This window comes from Cinclus cinclus, chromosome 1, assembly GCF_963662255.1.
Source record: "Cinclus cinclus chromosome 1, bCinCin1.1, whole genome shotgun sequence".
In the NCBI taxonomy this organism is placed as follows: domain Eukaryota; kingdom Metazoa; phylum Chordata; class Aves; order Passeriformes; family Cinclidae; genus Cinclus; species Cinclus cinclus.
Genome location: NC_085046.1, coordinates 141,007,770 through 141,032,660, shown reverse-complemented (window position 1 = coordinate 141,032,660; position 24,891 = coordinate 141,007,770). Strand labels below are relative to the sequence as shown.

The window sequence follows — 24,891 nt, the reverse complement described above, 5'->3', positions numbered from 1 at the left end:
TTGTATGTGTTTAATGGGAAAAATTAATACTTTGTAATGAAGTTCTCCTTAAGTTCTAGACTATGCTTCCATGTATCAATCTAGAACTCCTAAAGACTCCACTGCCTTGCCCTTACTCTGCCAATGTGTGAACATAGACATGGAAACACTGCATATGAGGGGCATAATGTGCTATAGCTTAATAGAGACATTACTTACACTACATCTACAGAGATGCCCAAGAGATATCATGCTTTAGGCAGCTCCAATCTTTCTGATGATCCTCTGAGCAGAAAAACCTCCTACACAAAGCTGTCTTCTAAAAGGCACAGTCTTACTCCTATCATAAATTATCATGTCTATATTCTGCCTAACATGCCTGGAGGTGGGGCTGAGGCACAGCCTATTCAGTAGCTATGAAGAGATTGCTAAAGAGCATATACCATGAGTAACTACTGAAACCATTTTAATAACAGAGATTTGGGGGTCACTCTCAAAGAGGTAACAGAAAAAAAATCAAAATCCTTTCCCACTTTCTACTGTTTGATATAACACAATCTTTTTTTAATTCTAGGTTTAGGAAAATAACATGGTATAATTTTTAGTATGATTGTTAGTCAGGAAAATGAAAATAAAATACTTTACGCTTATTTAGTTAAATTTACTGAACAATTTTGAAGAGAAGTCTTCAGTGCAGTGATCACAAATTAATGTTGAAATGAGACAGAAGAGTGCATATCAGGACAATGCTTAGGATGTCACTGTTAAGCTTAATTAATCATTCTTATTTCTCTCTTGAGTCATCATAATGAGATTTTTTAATAGGAAAACCACTTCAAGAGAAATTCTGAAGTTGATGTTCTAAGAGATTAGACAGAGAAAATGCTTTAGCCTACAAAGATCCTCCACTGCACATATTATTAAATGTACAGATGAATGTCACTTACAGTCTTTATTTCCATATCTGTAGTTAAATGAAGAGATACATAGGAAGCTTTTTCTCCATACCAAGGAGTGTGGGATTTTACATTTGTAGCTGTTTTGAACTTACATTACCAAAATTTTAGATTGATTTTTGCTACCTCCTCTGAACACATGCAGAAAGTCGTATGCTGATAGCATAAGATTTTTCTTCAATTATCATAGCAATATTTTTAAGCAGAAAAAAAACCATGGAAAATATTAAAGAATTTCCTTATCTATTGTTACAAGAAGTGGCTTTTAGTTAGTAATAATATTTAGGTGGAACCAAAAATTTAGCATAATGAAGAGTGATATTCAGCTCTGCTAGTGTATTTCAGGATCCCATCACATGGTTGCCTCAGCAAGTTGCTTTTAGTTTCAGCCCTCCCTCATTACCCTTCCCATCTGACTGAAATCAGCTGATCCTTTTGGGCATTCTCACAGTCAGCCAATGAGCTACCCACTGTCAGACACCCAGCACCATATTTAGGGTGTGTCTTTCACACACAGAGGCCAATGTGAATGCAGTTGCCTCATTCTGTCTGCCCCTTCAGAGCTGTCTGCCCTCCCATCACAAAACTCTTGCCAACTCAAGAGAAAACACTGTCAGTCTTAGCTTTCTGATTCCACATATGGTTTTGCTGAAAATGCAAATCAATAATAACAATAAAGGTATTTTAATATCTATAAAATATATCTTATATCATCTGGATAAAATGTAATTAACTTTTAACATCCATGTAATCATTTCATTATTGCAGCTAAAAAAAATAATTCTCAGAATTCATCTCTTCCAGAATCTCCAAGAAAAATACTCCTTGTTTCACCATTTTCTGATTCATTCGACTGTGGAAGAAAAATAAACACATTTCTGTGTTCAATATTGTTGCACAAGAGAATTTACAAGAATGAAATGTGTTCAAAGTTCCTAGAAAAAAATGCAGTAATGCAGGCTGCCAACTTGTTCAATGTCAAGCTCTAGGCAGTATAGCAGGACTAGCAGTAAGTGACTCATAGTGAGTCACACTTTAGCTATTTTTGCTTTTAAAGTAATGCCAGGCACTGTGTTAATATTCAACCCTGAGTAAATTTAGCAATGCAAGAAAACAAGTGTTTCCATGGTTGCTCCTTCACAATGTTTATGGTATATACACAGCCATTAGGCACAGGAATTAAGCCAAATTAAAAATATGGAAATGTTCCTCTTTCATTTACAACTGCATTTTGCTACACTGGGTTTTGTGAGTCACTCAGCTACTAGTTTTTCCTACTCTAACAAAAACGTAAAGCCATAGCTAGCACACCACTGTACTGTTAGTGGTCAACAGCCACTACTTTCCTCTAAATTACAACTTGTGCTGCGTACACTGCTGAGCTGGAAGCATGATAATGAAGTACTTTTTTCAGGACAAAACAAGACTGGCAGGAAGGCGTCACTAGTGGATTTAAGTACAGTCACCACAGGTAAAATGTTCTGTGGCACTTCTAAGGAGGAGCTGGCAAAGCTAAAGCCAAAGAGAATGACTGAAGGGAGGAAGGAGGTTGTGCTATCACCTGAAAAGTGAAAGCAGCTCCAGAAAAACGAGGAAGGATGCTGATTGAGGCTGGGGAGCAGTTGGGTAAAATGGGAGAAGTGGTGAGGAGAGTATGACAGAGCTGGAAAATATCTTTTCATGACATAGCTGTGATGTGACAAAATCCATATGCAGGCACGATTACAGGGCACCAATTTACACAGCTATGTTTTCTTAGGTAAGCAGGTATTTGCAGAATATAAGCCAAACTAATGCAGACATCTGACAAAACAGATGTAGACATCAAAACTAAACTCTTCTGGAGATCAGAAAAGAAGAATTCAATCTTCATTGTAGGAAAAAAAAAAAAGACCCACAAACAACCCAAAGCAATGGATGCTACAGCAAAGGTTAAGTGAATAGCTTACTTTGCCCACACTAATAACAGAGCTGCCAAATGACTACATATGATTGCTAGTTAAACTTTTTTGTTCTCATTTTAATACAGTGATTTATTCATTAGTCTTAAATAGCAGTAATTACTATTTTTATTGTAGAAGCTGATAAAGCAATCAGAAATTTTACGTTTGTTTTTTTTTCCCTCGAAGAAAACTCTGGCTTTTCTGCATGAAGTTTTCCATCCTGAAATAAGCAAGGATTCTTTTTCTGCATGTTTGCCTGACTATAAGCTAGCCTCTTCATATATAGTGGAAGTTTAGATAGATGCTGAGGAAAAGCCTTCCTTAATAAACTTCTTTCAATTTCACTAAGTCTCAGATTGACCCTTCAACTTTTAAATAGGAAGTGAGGGAGAATACCTAAGGGTGGGCCAAAGAACTGAAGCAAACCACTAAAAAAACACTAAAAAATTCTGTTCCGTGGTCTCTTAACCCTGAAGGTATCTATCTCCAGTAAGTCTCCCCTGGTTCTCCAGGGATCTGAAGATCTGAAGATCTGAGCTCTGTACTTGTCCAGAGCTGCCAAGACTGAATATCTAAGAATCCATTATTTGTCTTGCAACCTCTGGCTCTTGAAAGGAGGCACAGCTCCATTCAAATGGAAGAGAAGGTGATGATGGAGATGTACAGAACCCAGGTTTCTTTCCATTTCTTGCTGCAAGGTAACTATTGGAGTACACAGTCATGCACTCTTCCAGTCCTCCCCAGCCCTCTTCCAGTTCCATCTCCACATGGTGGCATTTTGCTTTAACTGAAGGACTGCAGAGTGCCCTCTGCATGCCTGCCTGCAGTCAAGGGGTTGCTGAAAAGCCTATGAGCAATGGTGTGATGTCAAATTCCATCCCATCCAGCAGCCTAACTCTGATGATGAGCAATGAAAATTGCTACAAAGGGCATAAGGCAGGAAAAACCAACAGAAATGTTTTCCTGGTATCGCCCAGTCTCCAGTAATCCAGTCAGGGGAAGATCCAGAGAGGAGTCAAACATAAGGGCTCCTCATAAGGGCTTTTTGTAGGTGCTTATTTGTGAATTTATTGGCATCACTTCCTGGGAAACTGCTGTAGCCACAAGGCTATGGTGTAAAACATAAGCACTCTCATCCTCACTCCTCATTAAGTGCTTCTCTCCCTCAACAGGTATTTTTAGTGCCTGTTGGAACACCTGTTAAGTAACTTGTCTTTAATCCTAAAATCATTAACTGCAAGTCTGGTAACACAAATCTACATCCACGTTTGAGATGATAAGACATGATAAACCTATCCACACTTGTAAAGTCAGATGCTATGTCTGAAATCAGAGCTAATAATTGCTGAAAGGTGACAACTTAAACCACTCCTCAGTTGTGACAAAACATCTGAATGCTCCAAGCCTGTTTAAGAGTAAGTGTAAACGCCTACAAAGGTGTTTGATTTCTTTGACTTTGTGCTAATGGAGATTGAAAGCAACATTTGTTAGGCTACCCCTGAGAAACTGTACATAGAATTGGCACTTCAGCTCCCCGACAATATCAGTAATCATTGGAGAGTCTGAAATTCCTAAATCTGCAGATTAGAGCCATGGTCCATTTCTTCTCCAGCTACATAATACAAGCACAGGTGCTCAGTCTCACAATAAAAGAGATTCATTACCTTTGTGTTATTTTAAAATTGGCACAATTTTAGTCGACTTATGCAATACTGTGATTGACATACAGATGTAAAGCACTCTGTGCTGACGGAACAGATTTGTCACTGAACAAAGCTGTTTGAGCAGGTTTGCCCTAGCCCTCCTCCTGGGAGCTATAACATTTAACTCTAGGCTCTGTCATCCAGTCTGAGATCCACAGACCTAAAAGATGGGTGTTGCAGTCCTTTAGTGCTTCTCTAGCTGTATTCCTCCATTTCAGTTCAACATCTAACAGATTTGGGGGAGTGTGAAGATTTCCAGTGTACTAATGGCATAAAATTCAAGCTGAAAAGAAACCTTGCTCTACTGTAATTTTATTGGTGCCTATGGCTTTTAAGAGGGAAATGAAATAATATGGATATCAATACTTACGGTAAGCAGCCAATGCACATGAACATCTGATATGGAATTAGAGGATGTTTATTATCTTGCTGTACACTACTGTTTTCCATGTTATTATGTGTTGCAGGTATAGATCAGGGGAAAGGGAAATTCCACTGATTTCAGAGCTACACTGGCACTTACCAAAGCAAGACCTACCTCAACCCACCACACGTCTGAAGGACACACCAAAGAGCCATTTGGGAAATCGTTTCAGGACCCATAAAAACACCAAGAGTTTTACTTTCTCTGAACTGGAGTATTCTGAAGTTACCATGCTGTGTGATATGCACTGATGGATTATTATTTAGTCAGCATTATCTCAGAGCTACTTGCCTATTTCTCCTCAAATGTGTTTTGTCCCAACAGTCAATAGAAATGCATTACTTAGAGTAGTAGAGTTCTACTTGGATTAGTATTTCCACTGATCCTCATGCATACTGATGGCACAAAGTCCCACCATATAAATGACTGAAATGAACATATAGAAAGAGTGAAAAAATCAACTGTTCCTCCAGCTAAATATTCAAGTAACAGGAAAAAATGAGTAAATAAAACAAAGTTCTCTAATTTTAAAGCTCCACTAGGCTTTATTTTTCTCCTTCTTCCTCAATATACTAACTTCAAAATGAGAGCATCTCATTTAAATATTTTAACACTGAGATATTCTCCCTTTCCTCTTCCTTTCTTTTTTTTTTCTCCTTGGACTAACTGGTTTTCACCCATTTTCTATTGATCACACTTAAAATTCAAACTGTAAGCTCATGGCAAAAGATTGGAATACCTGTATCGTCTGACTTTTAAATCTTTGTGCAAAGTGGGCGACAAATATAATGGCAAGTAAAATTGTACTTAGCTAACAGAGGTAGTCCTTGTATTTTCACTGCTCAGATTTGCAAAATAGTACATATTATAAGACCAGGAAAGAAGTGAGTGAAAACTCTAATGAAATCACTGGTGATTTATTACCAGAAAGAAAATTTCCCATAGGGTATAATATAACTATTTAACATTTCTGAATTTTAGATACAGTCAAGGTTTATTACCTATCCCTATGCTTCTCACTCATCTGGAATTTATAAAACATTTTTGATGAGTTCAAGTATGGTCACAAACCATCAGATTTTACAAGCTTCCATGTTGCATAACTGGATTACCATAGAGGCAAGAAATACAGGAACTGATTAAATTGAACTAAACTCCATGGAGGAGCATGTCCATAAGCCAGGGTACAGTGCCGGAACAGAAACAATGAGCAAAAACTTGGTCACAGACTTATTTTGATTGAAAATTTCTTACCATTTGAGCAAAGTTCTAAGATTTTTCATCATCTTTCCAAGAGAAACATACATTTTAAAATAGCATTTTATTAGATATTGTGATTGAATGCAATATCAAGGGAATAAAAGCAGCATCTAGAAGTTCCTGACCTATATATTCATATGAACAGTAAAAATGTCTTGCCAATAATGGTAGCCAATGATGTGCTCAGTTAAGAGAGAATTTATCCCATAGCAGTAACAATAAATTAGCCTAAGTATAATCCCTAAGTGTATAATAACAATAAAAAATTATTTCCATGTAACACTCTATATACTTTCTAAATTTTATAGACTCAGTGCTGACCTGAAAGCTGGGCTGATATAAAACCAAGAATTACATCCTGAAAAGACTTTTGCAATGCAATAAAATGTAGATCTTTAAAAAATATATGCATAGATTAGATGACAGACACAGAAAGAGGTAAGAAGATCTTATCTTCAAGCATCTGCTGATTAGAAGGGCAGATATTTTTAACAAGAAAGACCTACATCTGATGCTCTTTCTAAATTAGATACATCCTCCCTCAGCTGAGTGCTTTACTATAGGAGCTAAAGAGTCAGTGTCTCTCAGTATTTCCTTCTGCAGTTGTTGCCATTTTTATATATAGTTAAATACACTGTGGACAGAGGGAGAGGGAGACTGATTCCAGAGTTACAGGTCAACCACTTAGTAGGCCAAGAGTCAGTCAAGTTTTAAATCACCATGACTGAAACTCAGGTCTCTTATACTTCAGGGTACTCATAATGGAGAAGATTTGTTGGAGGCGGTGCATTGATTCCTCTTTCATTTTCACTCTGAATTACATGTCAGAGCTCTAAATGCCAAAGCAAAAAACTTATTTCAATCAGTTTCATCAGAAAGGCAATCATTTCATCAAAGAAACCCTTACCAGATCTATTGGCAATTGATGTTCTTCATTAATCCACTAACACAGTTATTGTTATGTAAGCTTCTGCATTTTTAGCAGAAAAAAAGGGCTAATTTTTACCCTGGAAAAGTCATTCCAGATTGCAGAAAGAAACTTCTGATGGTTTAATTCATTCCAAAATTGGTCTTCACAAACTAGCAAGGATAGTAGCTGTGTTGGTAATTCTGCACTTTGGATATTGTTCTTGGGTAGCATTACAGCCCCCTTTGCTATACTGTGTGAGCATTCCATTTATCTATTTTGTTTCTCTAGCTGATCTTTCCAAAATCTCTGTGGAATAGAGGAACGTTAACTCATTCCATTATCAGGCCCTCATCTCTTAATCCTTCAAAACTACAAGTGGGCTACCTCACTCCTGAGCAAATCAACCAGTTCCTTCCGGGAAATACCCAGACAGGACAGTCCCAAAGGAAAAGCCATGCCAAGTTTCTTTCCTCAGGATAGTCCTTACGCCCTACCCAGAAGTCAGCTCTCACCCATACAAACGCCTCTTGACATACTCATTTTACTCCTCTGGGGCTGCAGTCAGCACCATGCCATGAAAACATTACTCAGGCACACTAAAACACACTTAGGTTATTACCTACAGTTATTTGAACTCAGAAAAATCACAAAAACATGATAATGGTGTTTTAGTGTCATTAGACAAGCAGGGCAATTGAATGTTTTGCACTCAATTGGACATGGCTGCTTTGCTTCATAGGCTACCAGCCCAGAGCAGCACAGATATGAGTCAGTCCAGGCCTCTTCTTGCACAGTCCACAAACACAATACACCCAGAACTGAATTCCAGACAGGGGTGTAAGGTCCAGACCCATAAAATTTTTAGGGACCTAACTTCCAGTGACCAGTTCTGAAACTAAATTACTTGATCTAAGACAACAAGAGGGTAACAAAGTAAAGACCTAAAGTGAGGTTTCCTAAACTTCAAACGACCTTTCAAAGTGCTGGATCCTCTTTCATTTCTTTACTTGTCAAGGGGCTGTCTGTAAGGGATTTTTCGTAAATGAAAAGTGTATATCCCACACACACCACTGAACTGTCATAACACCAATCCCACTCTCAGCTGGAATTTTCAACTCTTGTGACGTTGTTTCCTCATAATTAGTCTGTAAGGGGATTTTCTTTTTTTTTTTACATTGAAAATATAAGGAAAAATAAACTAACATTACTTTTCAGCTGATTCTCTGCTATCAGAGCTAAGTATAGGGACAAAAATAGGCCAACTAAGAAATCAACTGCAACTGAAGAGAAACCCAGATCTGCAAATCAGTTATGTGAGTCCATACAAGTAACTTCAACTATTTCCTCAAAATTCACCACTGCTGTGTGGTAAGAAGTAAAATTAACTTGCCTACCTCAGTGTGGTGTTGTGAGGATTAACTGGATTAAACTCGTCAAGCAATATAATACGCAGTATCTTGCTGAAGCTTGTTTTCTTACCCTACTAAAAGCAAATCAAAGACCTTAGTCTTTCCTGAAATCTGTGAGAGACTATTTTAAAAATTTAAAGATAATTCCTTTCACAGGGACATTTTTTCTATCCCAAACTGTATCTAAAAAAAGACTTTTTCACATCATTATTTCTCAGCACATGCATAACTTAAAATACATGTATCAACAAGGCATACGGCATCTACTTGCACGTTACATTTTAAATCTCCTTTCAAAATATTTGCTTATTGATAACAACTATAAATCCATCCTAGCAAAACGATACATACTTTTTCCTTTCAAAGACTCACAGACTGTTTTTTTCTTTAGTGGAGAATGCAAGAAAGATTCTTTCAACTGCAGTGCAGCTACTTTCCAAACTACATTACAGTGACTGGTTTCCTGTGACAAAAACTTTCCTAAAATACTACTGGTTCTCAAAACGGTTTGTCCCCCATAAAAAAAAAAAAATTCATACATTTGCTAAATTCAGTCTTTAAACTGTTTGGCATAAGCAGCAATATTGTCATTCACTCAAATCATAGCACTTCCCACAAAATCACTACTGAAGCATGCATCTGTTGTGTTTGCAGAACCCGCTGTTATCAAGGATTCCAAAGTGCACGTTATCAGGTGCTACAAAAGGGCTATGAAATCTGCCATCCTTTGTGCACCAAACGTGACGCTAAATAACCTTTAGCAAATACAGTAGGGGCACCTAGGGTCACAGGAGTAGAGATTATACCTTCTGATTAGCTCTCCGTACAGAGTATCATAAATTTAAACTGATACATGGACAATAAAGATAGATTTTAGTTTCATTCTGTGAAGACAAAATTTTTCATACTTTCTGCCAGAAGATAGATGCCTTTGATATGTGTATATGTATGTGTGTGTGTGTGTGTGTGTGTGTGTGTGTGTATATGTATGTATGTATGTATGTATGTATCTATGTATTCATTCTGGTATGAAATAAAAAGAGCAATACAACTTCAAACAGAAGGTGGGATTTTAAACTTACAGAAGACACAAAATGCAAAGTTACAATCCCTGCACTGTTTACTTCCTATGGGCTCACTCCTGCAAGGCTCTTTCTTGTGGTCATGCTCCAATAAGGAAACAAAACATGCCAGAAATCTCACTCATTTCAGAGTATCTATTAATAAAATTTAACTTAAGTAACTTGTTTAAGCATTTCACTTAATCAAAGGAGATCACTAAGTACTCTGCAGAACCAGGACCCTTATGTCTAAAGAAAGCATCAGTCATGTGGTGTTAAGGACACAAAAAAATTTACTTGCCATGCATTCAATTATTTAGAACTTTCTGGTATTACCAAATTTAGTGAATACTCCTCCAAGTACTCAGCTATTTGGAAAAGATAACGTAGCCCCTTGGGGGTACAAGCAATGGTTAAAAAAAGGGGAAAATTAATCAACACTCTTTTCTACTGCTTACAGTCTAAGAAGGTTTGAGTAGAAAAATGAAAATGTTTCCCATCATAAATAACTGGGAATTTAGGAAACTAAGTTCTGAAAATAGACTTCAGAAAAATCACTTGCTGTTCACATAAAACCTGTCTGACAGTGTTTTGACACATATCAGAGGTGAAGACTTTTCATCACTTCACAAACTCCAGCTAAAGTAGCTGCATAATAAAAGCTCACAGAGAAAATGCCTGAAAACTGTCTGAACGATGAGCAGAACAGAAACTGCTCTGAGGAACGATCTCACCCTTACTGCCACAGAGATGTACTTGCCCAATTTCATTTCTGCACCTTGGCTGCTGCTGAAATTCAAAGCTTAGAAGGTCTGCTTCCCACAGAATTGCCAAGGGAAGACAAGCTGAAGGTGATAGAGCACTGCTCTCCTCCCTGAGTATTAGATCTACTTATGGCACTGCCTGTCACCTCTCAGGGGACAGGGAACAACCATGCAGCTTCCTTTCATCACAGCAGCAGCAAATATCAAAAGACAAAATATATTTGTTTAATTTTCTCTTAAAATAAGGTAGTATTTGACTGTTTCACACTTTGCACCTTACCTAAAAACTGTGTTGAGAAAGTTTTTCTCCTTCAAATCCTAGTCAATTTCTAAGTAGCAAGAAAGTGTGAGAATATAATATTTCCTTGTTCAGCTGTTCTAGAATACTAGTGTCAAACTCCGCATAAAAGATACATAATCATTAATGGTAACTCATTCTGGAAGGCAAATCATTTTAGTATCTACCCTATCTACTCCTTTGAGATAGAAAAGATTGGAAAAACAAACAAACAAACAAACAAACAAAAGCCCCTCTGAGAAAACTTGGTGGCAGTTTTTATGCTTTATCTAATTGAGAATAAAACCAAATTCCAGACAAAAAAAAAAAACTTAAAACTGAATCTCAACTGTGCTTGTGTTCTTGAAACAAGCCAAGAATTGTGAACTAAGTTGCACCTGGCAAGGCTAATAGTTGAAAACAAAATATTAACAAGTAGTTGTTGATGAAGTTGTTTTAAAATGTGTCCCAAAATCTGCAGACACATTATAAAATACTGTTAAGATAAGGCCAGAACTGTAGGACTCATGCTTTTGAAATCACAACTCATACAGGAGAAGGTAAAGAATGCACAGATAACTTGGCTTAAGCATGAATGCTGAAGATTTAACAGGATGACCTTAATTTCTTCTTACAAAATAACCCCACCAAAACCACATGTACATATAGAATGTTTTAAAGTAAATCACCAGTTTCTGGAAACTAGTAATGTCTTTTACAGATTTTATTAATCTTCAGCTCAGCTGGTATTGCAAGTCAATAATTTGATAAAACAAATCTGGATTTCAGGCAGCAGTACATGAGTAACGTCCTCAGATTTTTTTAAGAATAATTTCTACTGTGTTTATTTAATTTGGGTTTTTTTTCAACAAGTCACCCAGTTAGAACTTGGTCCCATAGCTTGAACTGAATGTATCAGTAGAGCATACGCCCCTTCCTCAGGCAATTACAAGGTGGAAAGTACACCCAAAGTCAGTTATCCAAAGTCAGTTATCAAGATTTTTATCTTCTTAGTTACAAACACCTGGAAATTAGAAATTACAACATAATGCTGGGGCATTTTTATAAGTAATAATTTTATGGTTATGTAGGGAGTGAAAATTACATTATTTTGTGGTCTGCAACTTGGTATGTTCATTCTTAGAGTAGTGCCAAGAGCTCTATTAAACTCAGCGATCAGTGCTAAAATGCATGAAGTTGAGAAACAAATATATTAAGCCTTCAATGTCTAATCCTAGGGAGTCTTGAGATACCAGATCTGAAATTCACCTTGCCAAGCATGTCCTGTCAAATTCGAAGTCCACGGGGAAAATTCTTTCCGCTAATTTCACTGGGTTTTAGATATGGCTCTGAAAAACACCCAGAACTCAAGGAGAGGTACAGGAGAGGACCCAGAATATCATTTTCCAGTGGTATAAATGATTAATCTATGACTACTGAAGTTCCTGAGATACCAGCTTATGTTGAAATCAAAATGTAGGATGGGAGGGATAGGTACAGGGGTCAAGGGACAGCAAGCAGAATAATATGATTTCAGAACATAATCATGATTGGGGAAGAGCAACACAAAGAGTGTCAGAGCCCATGAACCTTCCAGTAATCCAGTAATCAGAGTGGTATTTTAATGACTCCTATATGTGTGGGGCAATAAAAGCAGACAATTTTGTCGTGTTGCATAAATAACCAAACTGTTTACTCTCCAACTTTTCTGGTAATTTAGGTACAAATAACTAAAAATTTTAACACTTGAAAAATTACATTAATTAAAAAAAGCCTCAGTTTTTAGTAATCTGCAGTGCGATCCGGTGCGTGCACAGAAGCTGTAAACCAGAGAACATGTACAGTAAGCATTTTCCAACAATATAGTTCTACGATTAAAGCAAAGGTCTTAAGTGTTGCAACACATCCTATGTTGTGAAAGAGGAGCAATTTGTTTAAGTGACAAATGAAAACAGCTTACCTAATCCTTTTAGAAGATCCTATCAATTAAGAAAATAAATGTGAAAGGTCTTCAAATGAAAAAGCCCACCTTACCAAAAAATGTGTTTTTCATGATATTTGTATTCAAACACAGCAAGAGATGTGGAAGTCTAAATAAAACTACTAAGGTAATTACACTGGCTTTTTTTTCTACAGAGATAGCAATTTAAATAAGTTTTTAAGAATACTCACATAAGTTTGAGCCACAAGTGGCAGCTCTGTATTTCAGCCAATTAGTCAGATCTTACCACTTAGCATTCAAACAATTGTTTTTAAAAAATCAGACTTACATTGTTTTTTCATCTCCTTAAGTTGATCCTTAAAATACATATATTTTTCATTCCTCTGTAAATCTGAGTCACTGTTCTTGCTCTCCATTTCAAGGAATTTTTCTTGTGCTAAGTTTTCTAAATCTGGTAAATTTTCTGGGTTTTCTCGTTTTACCTGTAAGGAAGAAGAAATAGAATGTATTCATTATGACACATTTTAATACAAAGCAAAAGACATCAAGAAAAACTTTATTAGCATAATCTCAGTTTCTTTTGACTACAGTTAGGCTTCCTGCTCTGAAGCCATAACCTCCAAGTAATTCATTTCAGTAAAAATAACTATGAAATGTAAATATTAGCTTCTCAGTGTAATTTAACTCATTTTCTGGGTATTTGTCACAGTAGCAAAAGGGAAAACTGAACCTTGAAGTCAAATGTACCTCTGTGAGTGGTGAAGGTAAATATGTTAACAGGAACCAGCATAACATGTAACTAGAATGAAAACAAAATATGCAACTCTGCAAGATAACAGAAAATCTGAAATAACTTTTGTTAAGAGTTGTGTAAAAACCACCACTCTCTCAGCACTTCAGAATCAGGTTTACAGAAGCCCATAATCTACATGCAAGATTAGTGTGATAACACCAGCAAGAACAGTACAGCTCATGTGAAAAGAAACTACCTCAACTTATTTATGGTGTGTGAACAAGAAGCATTAAGTCATACAAGCAGGCAAAAACAGAGTTTCTCAAAAAGCACTTATTTACAGCAAATACATCTGGAATTATCTGAAGAATAAATACCCAGAAAAGGGAAGTCATCACACAGACAATATTAAGATATTCTAAGAATGAAAAAAACACTTTGGGAACTCCCTAAAATCAATAATTGGAGTTTCCTGTTTCTCAAGGCAACATTAAATTCTGGGGAACTGTAACTTGGACAGTCTTCATAAGAACTAGCTTACAGGTGGTAGGGACTGTGCTGTGCAATGAGGATCAGCAACAGCACCAAGTCAGAGAGAAGGTGGATGTCTGTCAAATGCTTAATGCTAAACATTATCTGAACCAGAAAAAGGCCACTTCTACCCCAAAATCATGTCAAAATACGACAATATGAAAAAAGGAGGTAAGCACCATTTCTGCTGAGCCACTCTTCCCCTGCCACACACACACAATTCTGCCCTTCACCAGACCACGACACTATTCATTGTGAAAGACAGGAAAAAAAGGAGCCTAATGAGGAAAAAAAAACAGTCCACTTTATCAAATCATTTACAGGTTTGAAAATTTACAGAGATGTTGGAAATCCTACAGAATATATTATGTTTCAGGAGCCTAAATAATAATATATATTCACATATAAATTGACTAAGCAGATACATAAAATGAAAAAAAACCAAAAAAAACCCACCAACTTCGCTATCCTTTAAGCAGAGCAATCCATAGAACTATTACTTCTTCAAAGAGCAAAGCCAGTTTGGCCCATTTACTTTCAGCAGACACAAGTTGTGGCAAGAAGAAAAACAAGAAAAAACTTGCACTACCAGGTGATAGCATGAAGTTTTCAAAGGCACCTGGAGATAAAAGATCACCTAGCACAACATCCAACTGTAAATAGGAAAGACTCGGTAATACTTTTGTACCAAAGGAGCACAGTGACTATGAAAGAACAACAGCATGTCATCAGAGATGCTTAGACTGCTGCAGGAGCCAGGCAGGAGTGGAGTCCTTATCCCATGAAACCTGACCAAAGAAGACAAGGAAAACAGAGCATCCTGGTCCCAGTGCAGTGAGGACAATCATACACACTGAAATGGTTTGCCTGTGCCAGCATCACAGCACACTGCTGCAACAGAAGGCCTACCACAACCCCAACCAGCATTGTTCAGTACACAGCTGGAGAAGAAACTTGGACATTCAGTGTATGCAAGAACAAAAAGGCAGATACTAAATCAAAATTCATTTAAAATCCAAGACATTTTCATAAAAGAATGCTTTGATCTGGACTCATGTAGTGCAAACATATTCCTTCCTGCAAAATCACACTGTTTTTACCAAAATTCTCTCTTTAAATAAAAATAACACACAAGAATAGTCCAAGTAACAACCCACCACTAAGATCTGCCCTCATGACAAATGAGAGCACTATGGCCAGATCCCATATAGAAGATCCAGCTATGTATACTAAAAATAACCCTGAAGTGCTTCTAAATTGATGAGACTGACACGATGAGTAAAATAAATTATGAGGACATTCATCACAGGCATCCATCAGTAGTAAAGACAATGTCAATAATCTTTTTCCCTCCACAGGGACCACATTACACATTGATTGAGTTACATCAGGATTTCTTTATCTTTTCCCTGACTCACGGAAGATTTGAGTGCAGATATGCATCAACATAGCATCTTCAATCATACCATCAGACTGAGAGGTGAAAAGAAGGGCATAGCCAATGCTACTTCAAACAGTGGTTCTCAACTCCAGCTTCCAGAATTAAAAGACTTTATACACATGAGCAGAAAAAAAAAGCAGGAACTATAACTACTAGCATGAGGCTACCAAAAAGGACATATATTTGAGAAGGTGGACTACATCAATCCGTGATGGTACTATCTCACCTCAAGTGCTGTGTGCAGCTTGGGGCACCACAGTGTCAGAAAGATACAAATCTGTTAGTGAGCACCCAAAGGGGGGTCACAAAGATGCTAAACAGAGCAGGAGCTGTATGAGAAATGGCTGAGGGCAGCCCAGAGAAGAGGAGACTGAGGAGAGAACCTCATTGCAGTCTGCAGCTTCCTCAAGAGGGGAAGTGGAAGAGCAAGTACCGACCTCTGCTCTTTGGTGGCCAGTGATAGGACCCAAAAGAACAGCATAAAGCTGTGTCAGGGGGATTTAGACTGGATATTAGGAAAAGGTTCTTCACCCAGAGACTGGCCAGGCATTGGAACAGGCTCCCAGGGAAGTGGTCACAGCACCAAGCCTGACAGAGCTCAAGAAGCATTTGAATAATTCTCTCAGACACATGGTGGGATTCTTGGGGGTGTCCTGTGCAAGGCCAAGAGCTGGATTCAATGACCTTTGTGGCTCTCTTCTAGCTCAGGATACTCTTATGATTCTATGACGTGCACACAAATAAACTTTGTCTGTGCCACTGTGGAGCTACAAAAACTTGCATGTAGACATCTTACCAACCTCAAGAGAATGCTTATATAAAACTCTCCCTCAGCACCTAAAGAATCACACAGCTTGCTGCCACAGGTCTATCAAAGTAAGAGCTAGCCTGCTATTTGCTAAGGGCAACATGAACAATTCCACCAGCTGTCAAGAGGAAAAAAAGGCATTCACACCATCTACATTCCCAACAGCAATACATTACTAGATTGTGAGGACAGCCCAGCAATGCAGCACATATGACAAAGGCTCAGACAACCACCTCATACAGAAACTTAAGAGTCAGATGTGAGAGATGCTCAAAGAATGCACTTTCTTGTAGTATAACTTCTTTCATGTTTCCAATTTAAATTCAGTTTCTGTTCACCTCCACATGATTGCTTTCATTAAAATGATTAGTAGAGACACCATTCCTGACCACACTCACTACTGTAGCACACACATGCTATTACTGAAATGCCAGGTAGACCTTCTGGAAGGTCAACACATCACAGGTGAATAATAAGGCATGTCCACCCACTATAATAGCAAGCAAATACATTTTGCTGTGCACAAGCAATTTCTCTTTGGTACTGCATATCCTATGCCTTGAAGAGGGCTGAGAATGGTCTACACAACAACATAAGTGAAAAAAAATGAAAAAAAGTTCCATCAGTCCTAGATCCTCACAGTGGGACAGAATTACAACATCTTATACACTACATCAGCACAACACCTTTGCAGGTTCATTAGAGTTTTCTTTAGCTCTCGCCACCCACCCACTCCTACTCTACAGATTCTTGATGGATGTAGGAATGATGAGATCAGCATAACAAAATGCTTGAGGACAATACAAACACAGGGTCTGGCTAAGGGACAAAGCAAAATTACCAGTGTTCAGGGCACCAAGTTGGGGTCTTCTTGGTCTCAGCAGCATGTCACATAAATGCTTACCAGCAGACCTGAAGTCATTGACAAGTTCAATTCCTCAGAATAAGTTACTTCCATGAGAACCATGAAAGACTTGTTAAGCAAACAACTGTTCATTTAGCAGCACTGTCAGCCAAAACCAGCATGCTAAGTAACACCTTGCAGTCATTAGTCAATCCATTGAGAGCTACATCGATTTTGAAATGGGGTGGAGGCATACACACCCTACAAAGCATCCTGGAAATTACATGCAACGATGAACTGGGAGTGTTCAGGACATATGGTGAAAAGAAGTATCAGTCACAACAGCTTGTTTACAGCAACAGAAAAAGCAAAAGCATCTGCCATGCCATACCAGCAAAGAGCCACACAGGTTTTTACATGGGGGCTCAGCAATAAGAGAACAGACATGTTATATATAATAAACGTATCTACCAACAGTCCTGACAGGAAAACATATTTGCAAATGTTAAACACATAATTGTTTAGAAAAACTTAGCTGTAGTTTTATTGTCAAAAGATACATTTACTCATGGCCTCACACCACGCCACCTGGCCTTTGACAGGCAGTGCTTATGGAATGAGCCACTTCATGATATGTCTTCTGCCAATATCTGTCTGTATGGATACACCTTCTTCTTGTGGATTCTTCCACTGGGAGTGTGTCTATTCTATGCCTAAACTGTTAAAACTGTGCCTCCAAAAATCAGGCTTTTTGAAATGCCAGCTTGCAGAGCCTAAGGGAAGAGTAAATGCAGGGTATTCCAAGGGACAGTCTGGGGAGTTTTTATTTCATCAATTACCATAACCACCACGTTAAAAATAAATTATTCTGTTCCAGACCAATGTCAGAACAAGTGAGGTCAAAGGTACCATAGACTAAAATCGGACCAGTTTGTGGTTATTAGTCTCCATACAGTAAAGGATCAGTGTCTTAAAATTAGCATAACCCTGCATGCTGCACTGCAGCATTTAATAATTGTCCTGTCCAGTCCCACTTGACAAACATTAAAGAATTTAGCCTCAGACACCCATTGTGACATGTACCATGTATTTTACAAATGGAGAGGCTGTGGCATTAAGAGATTAATAACTTGGCCTAAGGTTGTACAAGGAGACTGCGGCAGAACCAAGAATAAATAAATCCCAGTTGTGTACTTTGAGCATAAAGCCATCCTTTTACCTTCTCCTTTAGCTGAGGGAAAGTTCAAATTAACATGTGCATTTGGTTCACTCTATGAAGAGGCCTGAAACAGCTTGTGGCTGCTTGGCAAACCTTGTGATAAAAGAACAGTGTTCTGCCTTGTCACAGAAATGCTCCACTGGTCTTTGCATTGCAGTGGTTCAGCATATGACACTCCATAGTTATATTTTAGCCTTTTTGCTCTTCTCTCTCTAGCACAGAAGTCCTTTAGCTGCATATTTTTATCCTGTCATTGTTACAAAGTACTCTTTCTCAGGGCTATCTTTAATGTCCCTGGTATTTGGAAGCTTGCTGGTACCATTCAATTTATTTCTCAGAAATTTCTTGCCATACCTGAACCATGTTGCAGTTTCCTCAAAACTGTGATATAATCTACAAAAGAACTGTCTTTTCAAAGAATTCAGAATTCGCCCCATAGTCTTTCAAACCATGCATTATTTGTTCCCTGTAATTTAATTCCTGCAAAATACGGACTTCTGGAGTTTAATTTATGGATATTATTGACATTTCAGTTTTGTGAGGTATAAAAACATTCCTGTTTGCTAATTAATTTTTAAAAGACCAAGCAGGGCAGAATTTCTTCTTGCAGATTCTTTGTTGTTTCATATATGAAAGGGAGGGTGAGTAGTCAGTGCTATAAAGCTCAGATGTATGTTGTTATTTAGATATTTATATTCTTTGGGGACAGCACAAAAAAGGATATGGTTATGGTTCCACCTAACTCCAAACTCAAAGTAATTTAGACTGTATTTACATTACAGCTATGTGCCTCTGCACATGATTATGAAACACTGACAGCAGGTTCATCTTTTGAAGAAAAACTTCTAGTTCCTGCTGGGACAGGATTTCTTACCTTTGTGAATTTGATTTTGTGAAGGTCCATCAATTTTTTAGACAGCCAACTCCAGGTCCTTCAGGACTAGGTGTGCCAGTCTACCACATCCTATAAAGACCCAGTTCAGAACCTGGGAACCTCACATTTTCTAAACTGACATCACTTTAAAATGTCTGAACCACACATGGACATATCTAAATTGGCTTATTTCAGAGAGCAAATGCCAAGAATTGGCTGGCTACAACAGTAAGTATGGACACTATCAAAACAGCCTCTCTGAGCATCTCATCTCACAGAGGACGTAACTATTTTTCCTTTATTTATCTCTGCTATGCAACAAAAGCAAACAGAAATGCATGTCACCTTTCTTTCTTGTTTGACAATTCCTACATCCTATTATTTCATCCTTACGTAACTCACTAAATAATTTATTATTACAAATATGCAGCCTTTCAACACACATATTTGTTTTACCTCAGGGTAAGTCAAAGTTTGCTGTGATTATTTATTATAACCAATTTTTTTTCACTGAGAGGGAAAATAACATGGGAGCTAAGTAAATTTGTGGGTTGAGTCACCCATACACTTTGTGAATCATGTGAGAACCAACTCTGAGTCACCACTGTAACTGAATTAGGCTGCAAAATTTCAGCTCAACCTAAACAGTAATTTATTATTCGTCAATGGCTAGATTCAAACTCTTAGCAAATATCAGATCATTTGTTGGTGCACAAATAAAACACTGCACTTGGAAACATCTGCAAGGACAGTCAAAAAGGATATCATCATTCAGCAGCAGGAGCTGCAGTATGAACACAGCTCAGATGTAGCCAGGATTGCCTAAGGGCCCACATCTGATTCAGGAGATTCAACACCTCAGTACATCATGGCTGCAGGGCTGGGACTCTGGTTGAGCAACACCTTCGCAGACTGTTGTGAAATACCAAGAGAGGCAGATTTCTAAAGGCTGACCCACACTTATGACACATACTGCCTTAATAAACCGGGCCAGCACAACAGAAAATCACTGTCAGCACAATTCAAATATCCCAAAACTTTGCTAAAGTAACTGTATGAAGATGAGGCAGGGTTGCTGTGGTTCCAAAACAGCACATCAATGTGGTTGTAGCTAGGGTGTCCCCAAAATAAAATTGTCTGTACCTTCAACAGTTTCCTTCCCCTACTTCAAATGCAGCTGCGCACGTTCAACCCTTAAAAAGAAAGTCAGAACTGAGGGGCACACACTGCTTCCAGGTACACTGGGGTGTATCCAAGAGAACTCTCACAACTCCTGGCACTCGACAGTCATTTCAGTAAGGCTATTAATGGACTTTGGCCACCCTGCTTGCTTTCTGTCTCCTGTTTAGAAAGGAAACAAATATATATAGAGGGGTTAATGTAAATCAGCACCAGGTGAAGAAACAAAACTGCCTATGTGTATGCAAAGTTTGCAGCTTGAACAGCATCTCTTGGGGTTCCCATAAGTTACAAATTTCGCCTCAAGCAAAATGCTCTACTCCACACAGATTTAAACAGAAAAAAATCTACCTGTTTGCATTTTCCCCAGTTACTGACTATGGTACAGAGAAGATGGTGAACACCCTTTTGTTTCTCTCCAAGACCCTTTGTGCAATGCTTTTCATAGTGCAAAGGGGTAAAAATAAGCAGTGAAAAGGGATCTTATTGAAATACCAGTATTAAAACTACCTACCAACAATGTAAAAATGGCTCACAAAAACCACAGTAAATGTGAGTACTAAAGGTGAGATTTTCCCAAGGTACCAAAGTGAAAAAAGCTCATAGACATTTAGCACCTTAATTCTTTCAGCATTTCTGAAAGCCTATCATTTTCTGTAGGGGTTGGACTAAATATTCTTGATGAAACAGAAGCCTGTCTTCATCTTGTTTTCTGTATGTTTTTTTCTACATACAAAGTATGAATATGACAAAGCAAAAACTTCTACAGTATTATGGTTCAACCCATGGTGAAGGAGCAAGACTATCTTAATCTCTTACCTAAAATTCTGTCATAAATAGAGTTTACATGAAAGTTAATTTTGGTGCACTAGGGATACATAGCATCTTGCTCTAAGTAGTTTTGCCTGAGCACAGATGAAAGCATGTAACAGCAAAACCAACTTATAACTTTTTTCTTATAAAAATGTTACTTTGTTTTAATAGTGTTTTAGAAACTGCGAAGCAGATGGTGCATCTGTTTTGGCAAGGTTGATTCAGCAAATGCATCAGGCTGTTTAACCAGTTTACCAAGCTGCTGATTAATTCACATATTTAGCAAATACATTAACATGGATATTAGAGCTATTTTTCTTTCTTTAATATCCCAGTCAAACTGATGGGAATTTAGACATTGATTTCAGTGGGAGCAGAAGAAGGCCCTAAGGTGATTTCATATTAACAACCTGTTTACTCTTGTACAGCTCTGCTTGTTTGACTAAGATCACTAAAACCCATGTTTTCTACAGTATGGAAATAAAGGGCTAAATCATAAGACAAATACAGTTCAGTGTTATCTTCAAGAGCTCCTACAAAACACTGATTTATGCTAGCTGTGTAGCTTATACCTCTATAAATACAAAGTGTGACTTAGCCTTTGAAGACCTTCATACAGCAACCATTGTTAAAATCTGTTGTTTTTCCAGAGGGATGTTTTCCATATTCTGTGGGTATGCATCCAGGGAAAGTCAGGCAAACTTTTTCAGTTTTTACCACTTTTGGGTTTTCTTTTTAATTCATCTGATGAAATTTTTGTACTCAAAAAGTTCTTCAACACTGACAGAATTTCTTCTTCATACTCTCCAAAACAGCAATGTGAGTCATGTCATAATTTTTCATTAGGAGTAAATGTAACCTTTACACTTTCGGGAAACAGCAATAAGATATCCTAAGTACAGACTCATGCTTCATTCAAATTGACATTAGTTGAAAAACACAAATCCTGGATAAAACTTGCAGCCTGGACTCACCAAACTGATATATCTTTATTAATATACAGATCAGGATGACAATAATTCCATCAGAGTGAGCTCCATCTTTAACACAAAACAATGAATACAGTGATAGTAGAAGGGTGCACTAAGCAAAACAGGCAAAAAACCCAGTGAGTGCAACTGTACTAAGCCTCCCCATTTCTTCATAAACTGGGAATATCAACTTTCCTTATATTCAGTGGGTACAAATATCTCACTTGTTCCAGTCTGTGTATGGTGGCAGAATTGCCTTTTATTTTGCACTTTACTGCAAATGCCATGGAGACAAGTCTCTCCTTTGAGCCTTTCTACATATCACATTCTTCCATCCTTATTAGTGATGTTTACTTATCCAGCTTCCTACTGGGACAGCCCTCAATGGAATTATTAGCCACTAAATCCCTGGCCTTACTTCCAGTCTTACTCTTCTTGATTTACCAGTTCTGGTTGACAGCTTGCTCTTCTTCCCTTGTCTTGCCAGACACTACATGCTCTCCTAGTACATACTAGAGTGATTATTTTCTCTTGCACTGCATATTCTGAAATGGTAACATACCCTTTTTGTTACATAGGTGTCACAGGATATCCCTGTTCCCCAATTTTTACAAGTTCCCAGCAGGCAAGACAGAGAAGGATGTTTTCAACTGCAATTCTTTTCCTCCTCTTTGCTAATAGGTCCATCTTTGTAATATAGCTTCAGAAAAAGAACTGGATCAGAAAATGAGCATTTCAACATAGCTTTTGCTCCTAGTATGCTAGATAGTGTTGCTGTTCCTCTGCAGTTACCAGTTTTTACAAAGAGAAGGTGTGCTGTTTGACAGCCTGGATTAATCTTGTTTACATTACCACCCTACGCATCCTTCCCACTGACCTTCCAAAATCCTTGGAGTCTATCCACACCTTTCCTGCTATCTATCCCAGTATCAAGAGACTGGCTCATGCCATCAGATAACTGATGATGCCGGTCTCTGTCACTCTACCTGTTTGATTTTCAAAACAAATGCATTTACACTCTCTCTCTCTCCTGGTCCTCCTGCTGTGGGAAAGCTCCCAATATACATTTGGGAATATATCTTTAAATCCTTCTTCAAAATACTTGTTTTACACTATTTTCCTGTATTATGATGCCTTAAAAACGCTTTCACAACCATCTGTTTCTGTGCCATGTTTCCTGCATTACTGAGCCCAACTTCCTGATTCCAGCACATCCCTTCTGTACTGAGCCTCACAAAACTGGGTCCTCAGAATTTTGATAAAACCTGATAGCTTTTTGTTATAGGTCATTACATTAGTATTTGCATCTTAGTTCAAAGCCACCTTGCTTCATACTCTCCACAATAAAGGAAACCTGAAAAAATGAACAGTGTAAGAAACTGCAATTAAGCACAATACTAACAATAGCAGTACCTAATGGTAAAGTGGACTGGATGAAATCCGGTAGCTGACTCCAGAATAGGAAACACACAAAAAGAGTTTTTAAAAATTCAGGGATATTTGTTTTGTAATTCTCTTGCAGTTCATACATAATGCCTCTATAAAAAGCTAAATGCAAATTATCAATCCAGGTTTAAAATTATGACTAGAAATTAAATCATATTCCAGCTCTTCAGCATGTATAGACTCCCCCATTACACACAAGCACTTGATTTTGTTGTTGGAAATAATTAAAACCCAACCTTAATTTTTAAATAGTTCATATTTAAAATAACAATTTCTGTAAATGAGACTGTGTGACTGCAGTAGCAATTTCCTTATGTCTTCAAAATATGACAGCAGGGTGAAAAGAAACAGGAAGAAAGAATCCTCATCTGCAGTTCTAAGGCTGAACAAAACAGTTCTGCCTGGGTCTGCAGGGCAATAGGAAAAACAGGAGCATGAGCCAGAACAATTCCTAAATGGAGTACCCTTCAGATACATTGTAAAAGTGCTGTTTTCAAAACCAAAATAAATTAAAAAGCTTAGTCTAAATTTAAATACACTTTTCTTAATATTTATTTGGCTGACAAGGTGTTAAGAGTAGAAATTTTACTTGTCTCTCCAAGAACTTACTGACACAAGATGACACACCACTATGAATTTGGACATAATATGGGAAAAAAAATCAGTACTTTCTGATTATCAAAAACATTCTCATTATGCTGTCTGATAATCACATAAATTTTATGCTGTCCATTATTAGAAACTGTCATTTACCATAATATTTAAAAGCATAAAAAAGTAATTTTCTTCTAAACTTATCACTCTGTGCCTGCAGGTATTTTCTTTCTTTTATTTTTAAACTCAAGAGACAGATTTTTATTTTTTTTTTTATTCCTCAGTTTCTGCAACACTATCACATTTGTCCCCAAGTTCTTTCAGGCTGCTAGCACAAGCCCTATGCCAGCCAACTCTCTTGGTAACACCTCTCCTGCCTTTTGAACTTCTCCCTCCATCTTCCTGAATTTACAGCCTTCTTATATTTAGGTTTTGAACTTGTTCTCCCTCTTTCTCATACAACTTTGCTTTCCCTTTTTAGTTTCTTTGGAAGCTCATCTCATCACCATTCATCACAATTTTTAGTACTGCACTTTCTTTCTTATAACCCTATCAAATTTGCTTTTCCTTAGTTTCTCTGACTCACTGTATATCACATGCCAAACTAATTCCTGTCCTATTACTAGCCCCTAATTATGGGATGCCTCCATTCTTCCTTTTTTATATTCCATTCTCACCGAACACCTGCTGAGTCACTGGCAAAGGATTTAGGGAGCAGATGCAGGTTGCCTCCCCTGCACACAGGGGTCAGCAGCCTCACAAGAACAGCAGTCTACACTGACCTCTTCATGGAGACTTTTACAGTGCTTT

General features: G+C 37.7%; 1 protein-coding gene across 1 annotated transcript in view; it reads right to left on the bottom strand.

Annotated features, from left to right (window-relative positions):
- The window catches only part of NSMCE2 (NSE2 (MMS21) homolog, SMC5-SMC6 complex SUMO ligase), a 126,085-nt gene that overhangs the window by 52,890 nt on the left and 48,304 nt on the right, over positions 1-24,891 (bottom strand). The window contains exon 4 of the mRNA XM_062503978.1: positions 12,957-13,110. Within this exon, the coding sequence (XP_062359962.1) occupies positions 12,957-13,110 (154 nt within the window). The remainder of the gene's footprint in view (positions 1-12,956; positions 13,111-24,891) is intronic.